Source organism: Aulonocara sp. 'chitande type north' Nkhata Bay, linkage group LG4, assembly GCF_057382095.1.
Source record: "Aulonocara sp. 'chitande type north' Nkhata Bay isolate Kocher_YH1m ecotype deep benthic linkage group LG4, A_spYH_male_GT1.1, whole genome shotgun sequence".
Taxonomy (NCBI): Eukaryota; Metazoa; Chordata; class Actinopteri; order Cichliformes; family Cichlidae; genus Aulonocara; species Aulonocara sp. 'chitande type north' Nkhata Bay.
The window spans coordinates 9546356-9557996 of NC_141347.1; the positions used below are offsets into that span (position 1 = coordinate 9546356).

An 11641-nucleotide genomic window follows, 5' to 3' on the forward strand; every position below is an offset into this window, starting at 1 on the left:
AACTCTGGCTGATTGGGACCCACGCCCAGTTTCACACCTTGGCTCAGGCGATTAGAGGATCATCAGGGGGTCCTTTTGTCCCTCTGTGGGGGGTTACTCCCACTAGGTTTATATCTGGGACTCTCCACCATTTGACCTTAGAACTGAAGAAGCTTCTCGGATGAGAGGTGAAACGTCTTCAAGCAACTTAAAGAAGTCCAGACGCTTTTCTTTGCAAGCTCCTTTGACGATTTAAAGTCATATTTGCTTTAACTAGTAAATTTTAAACACACTATTTTAACTTTAAGATGACTTTGCCTTCTCAGCCTACTGCCAGTAGACTGTTTATACTTTATAGAGCAATCAAGACATTGGCCAAGTCATGTGTGGAAGACCCTAAATCTGAGACATAATGAATAAGTCAATCAATTATTTTCTTCCTGACGAACATTTGAACAGATGCATTGTACATTTCATCTTTTAATCACATTGAATGCAAAAGGCATACATATTTTTATTGTTTTTATCATAAAAATGCAAACAATAAATGTCCTGTTGATCTAAATTTGAATTATAACTTAAAGTCTGTTTAAATAATTAATTAATCATTTAATTTAAGTTGTATTTCACATATTCTTGTGCAGGAAATAGATGTATAAAGGCCAGCATTTAAGAAAACTTTGATAACCACTATTGTTAAGTGACATCCTTGGACTACTCTGAATAAAAAGCTTATATTTTATGCTGGTAGATTGGTTTTTGCAGCTTAATCTAATTCAGCATCTCTTATGAATTTTTCTGTAGCTCAGGCGGTAGAGCAGGTCATCTACTGATCGGTTGGTGGTTCGATTCCTGGCTTCCCCTAGTCTGCATGCCAAATATCCTTGGGCAAGATACTAACCCCAAATTTCTCTCCGATGCATCCATCGGAGTATGAGTGTGTGTGTGAGTTAGTTACTTAGAAAGCACTTAGAAAAATGTGCTTGTGCGAATGGGTGTGAATGGGTGAATGCACAAGTTGTGTAAAGCGCTTTGAGTGCTCAGAAGAGTAGAAAAGCGCTATATAAGAACCAGTCCATTTACCATTCTTCCTGCAGTATTTTAGTAATACGATCAGATGATACATAATTGTTTTGTTTGTTTGGAGATGGTGGAGGATTACAAATACCCTAGTGCTCAGCAAAAGACTCATTCAGCCATGAAGCGCCACACAATGCCACAGGAAAACATTACTAACTGTAGCCATTAAACAAAGCAGCTGCTTTGTAATTCTCAAAGATGCAAAAATACAGCTGAAAAACCGAAAGCCTTGATAACAAAGGTCTTCACCCCAAAACTGGTGTATTGTAATAAAAACTGTGATTATTCATTCTGAACCATTCTTAGACAGCAATAGGTCAGCCAACTATTTAAGAAGTAGTAACATAGTATGTAACCAGCTAAAATGAGGTTTGCAAATGTGAACAGAGTTGACTACTAGTGGCATATTCCTTTTATATTAATTGCAAGACATTGTATGCACTAGATTATATGTAAGTAAGTAAGTAAAATTTATTTATATAGCCCTTTTTATAGATAAATAAAATCAGAAATAAGAATAAAATAATAATAAAAACAATAAATAGAAAAAATAAAACTAATTAATTAAAAGCTTGTCTGTATTGAAATCTTCAGCTGCTTTTTAAAAGAGTCAGTGGAGTCTGTGCAGCGTAAAGACAATGGACAAGAATTCCACAATCTTGGTGCCACTGCCTGAAAAGCCCCATCCCCGTGTTTTGAACCTATTACACGAGACCAAAAGCAACCTCTGACCTGAAGACCTAAGTGCTCGGGAACTGAGTGGGAGCTGAGCACTCCTAAAACTCCTAAAGAACCTAGACTGGCCCTGCTCTCATCTGTGAAAATTACCAAATACCTCCTGCCCTCAAAGTCTTGTGCTTTTTCCACAAACTAACCACTGCATGAACAAAACTGACAATGAACAGATTGTCAGTTCCAGTGTGTGATATGAACCATATCCCACAGTGTCCTCTAATGTTGTAGTTACAACCGATGTGACAACCAACATTTGTTTTTATGAAACACTTTTGTTTAACACAAAATAAAATTAACTTAATCAGAAACGTTGTGCAAGGTAATTAAGTTTTAAATTATATTTTATAAATAACTAATTAAATGTATGTATGTATTCATTTTATTTTTCTGAAATATAAGTGTAAAAAGGAGCACTATATTTCATAAATATATAGTACCAACAACAGTCGCCTCAAGGTAGTTTGACACTAACAGTAATAGGCTTATAACATATCAGAAATATATTGTGGGCCTAAACCATTCGGTACTTTGTAAACCTACAGGAATATTCTAAAGTCTAGCCACTGGAAAGTCACACTGCCCCAAACAGACATTCCTGTTGACAAAACAGAGAAAGAGTTTTTGTATTTTCACGCTTACATATTGGGATGCTGAACATGACTGTTACTGGAAGATTGCTTGTACAACTTGTTATAATTTATCTTGCTAATTAAGTCCATCCATCCATCTTCTTCCGCTTATCTGGAGCCGGGTTGGGGGGGCAGCAGCCTAAGCAGAGAAGCCCAGACCTCCCTCTCCCCAGCCACCTCCTCTAGCTTGTCCAGGGGAACACCAAGATATAATCTCTCCATCGTGTCCTGGGTCTTCCCGGGGCCTCCTCCTGGTGGTTACATGCCCAGAACACCTCACCCAGGAGATGCCCATGGAGGCATCATTGTCAGATGCCTGAACCACCTCAACTGGCTCCTTTTGATGTGGAGGAGCATTGGCTCTACTCTCCCCTCCTGGTTCAGCCCCTCCCGGATGGCTGAACCTCTCACCTTGTCTCTAAGGGAGAAGCCAGCTGATAGGTTTGTAGCATACACCTATTTGCTGGAACGTTCAAGACAATTTACTACACAGCAAAAAGCAAGACACAAGTAGGCAAAGTTCTTTGTGTTACTCATGAGGGAGACCTGCCTGGAGCCAAGTGTCGTTCCACCCATTTGACCTCCATCAGACTCTCAGCCAGGTTCCCCATAGCACTCCTTTTATTGTGGTTACATGAATATGCATAGGTACATTAACATATGACATTTCATATAGGTATACATGTGGACAAAGAATACCTTGTGTGTGTGTGTGTCGTGTAAGTATGTGTGTGTGTGTGTCTGTGTGTGTGTGTGGGCGGGGGGTCAAGATGTGACCCCGTGAAGACTCCCCAAAGCTGGTGCCAGGAGTCTAGCGTATCTGAACAAAAGGCCCTTACACTCAGACAGATATACGTGTGTTTGCTATACCATATATCAGCAAGAGAAGATACTACCTCTCCTAGGAGGTGTGTGATCTATTTTTAATTTATAAAGGATAAAAATGTTCCTCTCTAGACCTATTTCATAAAAATCATTCCATTAAAACATTTAAAAAAAAAAAAAAGCTACCTGACCTCGATTTATTATTTCATTGCATTGTCATTTACAACATTTCTTTGTTATTCTTGTTTAAAAGTGTTTTACAAAAACAAGTTAATGTCTGATAATTATAGATAGATGCAGAATTGATTTTCCTGTAACTGTGAAAATAGATTTAAACTAAATATGACAGGTTTAGTGTAGATCGTGGATGTCAAACTCCAGTCCTTGAGGGCCAATGTCCTGAAACTTTTAAATGTGTCCTTGCTGTGACACACCTGAACAAAATTAGTAGGTCTTTAGCTAGATTTTAAAGAACTTGACTGCATAATAAGGCAGCAATTCAGCCATTTGATTCATGTTAGAGCAGCTCATGAGTGAATGAACATTGTGCAATAAAAGTACTTTCAGAAGTATTGGGTTGGCTGTAGCTAAGGAGCAGTAGTACAGCAGGTCAGCTGCTGACTGGAAGGTTGGTGGTTCGATCCCTGGCTCCTCAAGTTTGTGTGCCAAATATCCTTGGGCAAGATACTAGATACCACTTTTTTTTATGTCCGATACTGATATCATAAATTTGGATATTGGCCGATACCGATATGAATCCGATAGTGTTTTTTAATCAATAAAACTGTTTTTTTAATATCTTGCTGAATTTTGTATAAGTTCATACTCAAGTTTAAATAAACAACAACACTAAAGCTATTCTGTTATACCTGTATGCAAAAAAGTACACTGCACCCAAAACATTTCATAGTTCAATACTAATCAATCTAATAAACTTAAACCTACTCCATCCTCCCAATTCTGGTATTTTAAAGAGTAAGCAACCTAACTAATAGGGTTGCAAACTCCCAGCAAAAAAAAATAAAATACGGACCCACCCCCCACCTCATGATGCTTAATCGACGTAATCAACTTTAATTTGATGCAGGGTGAAAAAAATGCACAGAAATCAATTATTTTTCAAGAATAATTAAATAGATTCAACATCTTTCTTCAAAAGAATTGCAGACTGCACAGATGGTACCTTCCCAAAGGAAAAAATACTAGCTTACTAGGGTATATTAGACTTAATAGTTACTATATACAGTAATGGACTTCTATACATTTTACATCAGATTCAGATAATTATTTATTAAAAGCTAGATATTTTAAATGAGAATAAGAATGAAAAGTATGTCTTTGTGCCCCCTTTTCCCTGTTCATCCCCTATTGGCCCCCCTGGCTAAACTTTGCTAGATCCGCCCCTGCACAGTTACCAGCCATCAGCTGCGTAGAAATGGATCCTGGTCTAGAAAGTAATATTAAATAAATTCTAACAACTAGTGATGGGATTTCCGGCTCTTTTTAGAGAATCGGCTCTTTCAGTTCGGCTCACTAAAAAGAGCCGGCTCTTTCGGCTCCGAACCGGCTCTTCAGGTTGTTTTGTTGCTTTAATTAATTTATTATTAACAATAATATAAAATTATGCACAAAAGAAATTACTAATGTAAAAAAAAAAAGTGGTTTTATTTATATATGTTTATATATAAATATATGCGGTGGCCCCTAGAGACAAAACACGTACAAACTCCAAAACACATTTCTAGCATAAGTGATCTAGGTAGCTCTGAACTTCCAAACCAGAGCTACTTAGATCACTTAAATTACACAATTGAAAGCATATGTGTATTGTTTGTGTATTTATACACAAGCATTCATATATATAGTCAAATATATATGAGTGATCGTGGCTCAAGAGTTGGGAGTTCGCCTTGTAATCGGAAGGTTGCCGGTTCGAGCCCCGGCTTGGACAGTCTCGGTCGTTGTGTCCTTGGGCAAGACACTTCACCCGTTGCCTACTGGTGGTGGTCAGAGGGCCCGGTGGCGCCAGTGTCCGGCAGCCTCGCCTCTGTCAGTGCGCCCCAGGGTGGCTGTGGCTACAATGTAGCTTACCATCACCAGTGTGTGAATGTGTGTATGAATGGGTGGATGACTGGATATGTAAAGCGCTTTGGGGTCCTTAGGGACTAGTAAAGCGCTATATAAATACAGGCCATTTACCATTTTAATAAAAAAATGTTCGTTTACCTGTTATTACCACACACCAAATCCGGTTGTTGGTACTTGCTGGGTTGTATAGCCACTAGGTAACAAAAGTTCAACACTGCCCCTAGCATCCTGGAGTACTTCTGTTGTCTTTTGTACGTGTTTTGAGTTTTTATGTGCTTCTGAGTTTTTATGTGTTTGGAGTTTGTACGTGTTTTTACGTGTTTTGGAGTTTGTACGTGCTTCAGGGTTCGTACGTGATTTGAAGTTTGTATGTGCTTTGTCTGTAGGGGCCATCGTCAATATACTTTTATTTATTCACTCCACATAAAATGTAATAAATAAATCATAATACAAAACTCAACTATTCACATTTCAACTTTTAACTACTTAAATTTTCAGCTTTTTCCTTTTACAAATTTAAAGTGAAACAACACAAAACACTGCAAACCACAACACAATTAAATATAAATTATAATATGAAAACAAAAAGAAGATGCATATTCTCTGTCATATGGACCTGCATGAATAAACTTTCCGAATCCTTTATCATCTGCAACTGAAAATACTTGTGGATGATTACTATACCGTTCTAATGTGACCTTGTTGTCCCTGGCTCTCTTTCTCTCTCTCTCCCTCCTGCTCTGTTCCAGTGCTACTGCTACCGCCCCTCCCCCCGCTTCCCAGCGTAAAGCACAAGGCTCGCATGCTGAGTGAAGTGGGAAAAAAAGTGCGAGAGAGAGGGTGAGAGAAAGAGAAAAAACAAAAACAAACTTATGGTAAAGTAAACAAAAACACAAGTACATATGTGCAAATAGGACTAAAACCAATACTGTATGTAAAAGTTTTCTTCAAACAGACCATCTTTTCCATATGTGGTTTAATCAGTGCCATTTAATATTAATATGCCACCATGTATTTAAAATATACATGTTAAACCATGTTATCAAAGTAGGCATGTTATATTTAGCTTCTTTTTTTAGAGTTTGTTTTTGTTTTATTTTTTAAGTGCATGTTCACAGAGACAACTCTTTTGAGATCTCATTGCTGTTAAAAAACACCCAGAAGCATTATGAGGAATACCCAAAGTACACTCTTGTTTCTATTTAAACAGCCATGAGAAATGATGTGCTAGGTGACTGATGATCATGGATGGGTTTTTTTGTGTTTCTTTTTGAAACACATTTTTTCAGTTCACAGCTATCTTTCCTCAAGGAAAGGATTTCTGGCCTCATTTTATGAACACTGCATTAAGTGTGGTCTGACAGGACAGATTTCGATTTAGCAAGTCTGTGGGGTAGCAGGTCAGAAACATCACATAAATGTAGTGGTTAGAAGAAGAGCTCCCCATAATACTGCTGTGGTTTTGACATCTGTTATAAGCCAAATTTCAAACTACAATAAATCTTAGGGCGCTTTGAGACTGGGTTTGCATTTTTTAAATATTAATTTGTATGTGATGTACATACACTTTGAAATGCATGCAGAAAACTAGAGGACAATGGCAAAGACTAAGAAAATGAACTAATGGCACAGTACCACCTGGGAGTGCTACAAAAAATAAGAAACAAGCATCGTTTACCAATTTTCCTTCTTGGGAATTGTATTTGAAGTCATTGCTGTTTCTTACAATTTAAATCATTAGCCAATGAGATCATGAAAGACATGATGAAATTTTATTTTTCAGCTTGTAGTAACAGAGATGGAAACAGACAGCACTTCACTATTGCACATCAATATAAAAAAACAACAACAACAACAACAACAACAAAAAAAACAAGGGGGCAGGGGGACAGGTGTTTAAAGCCTTTGCAGTTTCCTAATTTCTAATAATGCTAACATAGAATTTCACTTAAGGAGCTGAAGAATTTCACAGTTTAAAAAAAAATGTCAATGCGGCTCAGCAGACTATAGCCTGCTCTCCTCTCTGCTGCAGACTTAAGGTATACCAGCGGATCACAGAATGATTTGAACAAACTGTCAGCAACTACACTGCCCTGCAGGTAATGTAGGCACCAGGCTTTTATCTGTTGGTCAGCATTCAGCTCCTACATCAACTTGGACCTTTTAACAGTCACAAATTTACTTATGCAACATTTAACATGAACTGAAATCTATCCCCGACTAATACACAAGGAGGAAGTCTTTTTGTGGAGATCCAGACTAGCTGGCCAGTGTGAAAGCACCCTAGGCTGTAACAACAATGTTCCCATTTTACAGTGACATAGATAAAAGAAACATGCTGTAAACTCATTAAATAAATGTCACATGTTGACATGGTTTTGAAGGAGCCAAAATGAAGGATCTCAAACAGTTCAATAAAGACGCTGAATATTTTTGTATAAATATTAATTATCACATAAGAAAAAAAAAGAAAAGCAAAACCTACCAACATACAGAAGCAAATTTTAAAGAAAGACGTAACTAGTTCTGCTTGAGATGATTGTAAATAGATGAAATAGCTAAGTGAAAATTGTATGCAATCTGCAGTGTTAGTGTGGTCTGTATTATTAATTTCAGCATTTGAAAGCACTGTCTGAATAACTACAACTATTCTTAACATGTCAAGATGAGGCATATGAAATGCTACACTGCAAGGGGCTGTCACTTTAATAAATTAAACAATGAGAGTGGAGTTGTAGATAATGTGTGAATATGCACTTGGTGGAGAGGAATGAAACAAAGACGACGTGAACAAAGCAGACTCAAAGTGTCTATGAGTACTGATAAAAGGGCTGCTCATCGGGTCTGAAGCCATAGGCCGTGGCTGGTCGTGCAGGTGATGAGCTGGTCTGGTCGAAAACATCGCCAATGTCTCTGGTAGACAAAGTTACAAAAAAAAAAAAAAAAGCCAATTTAACAGTATGAAAAATAAAAATGTGAAACACTGGACTGGGATTTTATAGTGTGGCAAAAGAGGTGGAGGCTTTGATTGCCTGAATTTAAAATTCAGTAAGCTGTAGAATGGCTAGAATGTTTCTGTCTCCTGTTAACTCACCCTGCATGGTGCGAGTCTCCATTCTGCGGTTGCAGGTCACTGAAGAAGTCTGGGCTGACTGAGCCATCTCCTGGAGTTATTCCATCTAAAAGATTGAAGAACACAACAATAAACCAGTAGATACATTTAATTTAAAAAGTGTAAACAGACTAAAAGTCTAAATTTCAAGTTCTAGCCTATTTTGAGTCCCTGCTATGTAGTTACTTACCTGTAAAAGTCAGTTTTTGCTTTTGATGTTAAATGTGAATTTACTGAATGCAATGACATTCAGTACAAATAATAATTTAATAATATCACACAGAAGACATCTCTTCTTATTTCCATCTCTTAAGAGAACCGTCAGGTGGGTTGTTTTGTTATTTCGATTTCGATTATTGATTATTCATTCTGTGAATTTTGTGTGATAAACTGGAATAAAAACAAACAAAAATGATAATTTATGCCTAGAACTGCCAAATAAGTCATTTTGACCCCAGAGAAATGTAAAACACTAATCAGTACATACTTGGCTGTATTGTGTGTAAACAAAACAAACACATATACATTTAGATAAGAATGCTGCTATATCATGATCAAAAGCTAGTTAAAGATAAATAACTATTAGCACAGGCGCTGTAGCCAGAGTTTTTGCTGGTTGAACACAACAGAGACCTGAGTGTTTGTACTAATCCGCACAACAGTGAAATCCAGAGAGGAGCAGCCAAATCGGATGGTTTTAAGGGGTGAGGACTGGGTGAAGGGCTACAGATGGGGGGAAAGTGGATGGTCGGTGTGGGAAGAGGTCCAGTGGCATAAAACAGAGGTGGACAGATTGATACATTTTCAGTATTCTACGTTTACAATAATTTATTTATTAAAATTTGGTTTATTTTGTTGTAGCCGATTGTATGGTAAACTTTTAAATGTAGTCAATGAGCTATTTCACAGTGAGTTCCTTGTTATTAATAGCTTCATTATATTTGCTTTGTTTAATTGTGGACACTAAAATATATTTTACCTTTACAATCTGTAATGAAATAAATCACTAGACAACTTCTAAAAATTCATGTTAAATGCTTATTTTGTCAAATCCTAATCATTTATAAAAATTAAACATCAACTTCCTCAGGAAATGATTTCCTTGCCATTTCTGCTGCTGTTATGGGATGAGGTCAAAATGACAACCTGCCAGTCCCCCCCCCAAAACAAACTGTCAAGTCTTGTTGGGAAGGTAAAATTTACTGTCAGGCTGGTCAATTTTCCTGTTCTACATGCACAGCTGAGTCTTTGCTCAGTGTACCTGCACTGTAGAAGAGATCAGTCCGGTCATTGTCGTTATCATAAAGATAAGGCTCAGACTCATCTGCTTGCCGACTCTCAACCATCTCCAGCCACTGGTTGTTGTGGAAACGGAACTTCTCTGACTGAATTTTCCTGCCCCACTCTTCGTCATATTCCTTGGAGGAGACAGACCAAAAATATGAAGGTGCATTTCTAGTCCTTATTTTAGAAAACAGACATCCATCAGTAGCACATTGTTAACTTACAGCAATAATATCAAGGGTGTTGTCACACACTTTTCTAATTTCTGCATTCTTGTCATGCATCAGATCAATGAGGTAAGCTGGAGCCTCTACAAAGAGGGTTAAAGAAAACCCACAGAAATCCTCAGATAGTGCTGTAAGACAGACAGACATATATACATACACACATACAGAGAGAGAGAGCGAGAGAGAAATGAATCACAACCTTGGCCAGCCGCTTGAAGAGGTACACCAGAGAGACCAAAGGCAGGAGAATAAACCAGCTGTTCTCCACAGAACCATCCAAGGTGTACTCTCAGTAGCATTGGAACAATATGAGAACAGCACCACCAAGACAGGAGACAGACCAATACTGGAAGTGCATATGTGAGAACGACCCATAACGGCAATGCTCAGTGGCTAGTGGATCTGAGGGCAGACCACAGCAACCTTCCTGAACAGGATCCAGTAACCACCACAGTGACAGACATCCAAGAAAGGGTCTCCAATATCAAGAGTTTGGACAGCACCAGGCCCCGACATGGTTCACGCCTACTGGCTGAAGAAGCTGACTGCACTCTGGCGGCACAAATGAACCAGCTGCTAGCCAATGAGAGACACCCAGAATGGCTAACCGAAGGCCGGACAATCCTGATCCTCAAGGACCCCCAGAAGGGACCGGTCCCCTCCAGCTACCGACCAATAACCTGCCTCAGCACCGCGTGAAAGCTCCTGTCAGGCATCATAGCAGCTAAGATGAACAGGCACATGGGTCAATACATGAGTGGGGCACAGAAAGGGATGGGCAAGAATACCTGAGGCGCAAAACACCAGCTACTGGTAGACCGAACAATCAGCCGAGACTGCAAGACCAGGCTGACCAACCTGTACACTGCCTAGATTGATTACAAGAAGACCTATGACCTATGCCCCACACATGGATCCTGGAATGCCTAGAACTACACAAAAACAACAAGACCCTAAGAGCCTTCATCAGGAACTCAATGGGGATGCGGTGGACAACACTAGAGGGCAACTTCAAGCCCATAGCACAAGTCACCATCAAGTGCGGGATCTACCAAGGAGATGCTCTGTCCCCAATGCTGTTCTGCATAGGCCTGAACCCCCTCAGTGAGATCACTGACAAGACTGGCTACGGATACTGACTACGGAAGGGAACAGTTGTCAGCCACCTCCTGTACATGGATGACATCAAGACAGAGACAAGACATCAATTCACTGATCCACACCACCAGGATATACAGCAATGATATCGGAATGTCATCCGGACTGTATATATGTATATACACACACACACACACACACACACACACATATATATATATACACTAGGGGTGCAACGATACACAAAATTCACGGTTCGGTTCGGTTCGATACTTTGGTGTCACGGTTCGATATTTTTTCGATACAAAAAATGTTCATGCATTTTTAATTTGTCATTTATTAAAATTATAAATATATATTTTAACTCAAAAGTACAGTTTTTAAATTTAACCCTAACCCTTGTGCGTGTTTTTTATTTTGACAGCGAATGCGCACCTGCGGACCACTTATGTGCAGCCCTGGTTATTTAGCTCGTCATATTGCAGCCACAGAAATTCTTTTGTCCATGAAACCATAAAGCTGCACTTTCTTTTTGCCTTATAGTCTGATTTGTCATAACTTCTCCGTTTTGTGGTAAGCTTTTC

At 38.7% G+C, this 11641-nt stretch overlaps 1 protein-coding gene across 2 annotated transcripts in view; it reads right to left on the bottom strand.

Moving 5' to 3' along the window:
• Nucleotides 1-7091: 7091 nt before the first annotated feature.
• Nucleotides 7092-11641, bottom strand: part of LOC147331942 (kinesin-associated protein 3-like) — an 18392-nt gene continuing 13842 nt past the window's right edge. For both annotated transcript variants that reach the window (XM_086288288.1, XM_086288287.1), the window contains exons 17-20: nt 9957-10042; nt 9710-9866; nt 8431-8515; nt 7092-8249 (exon numbers count right to left, since the gene is read on the bottom strand). In XM_086288288.1, coding sequence (XP_086144414.1) covers nt 8147-8249; nt 8431-8515; nt 9710-9866; nt 9957-10042 — 431 coding nt within the window. In that variant the 3' untranslated portion in view covers nt 7092-8146. The remainder of the gene's footprint in view (nt 8250-8430; nt 8516-9709; nt 9867-9956; nt 10043-11641) is intronic.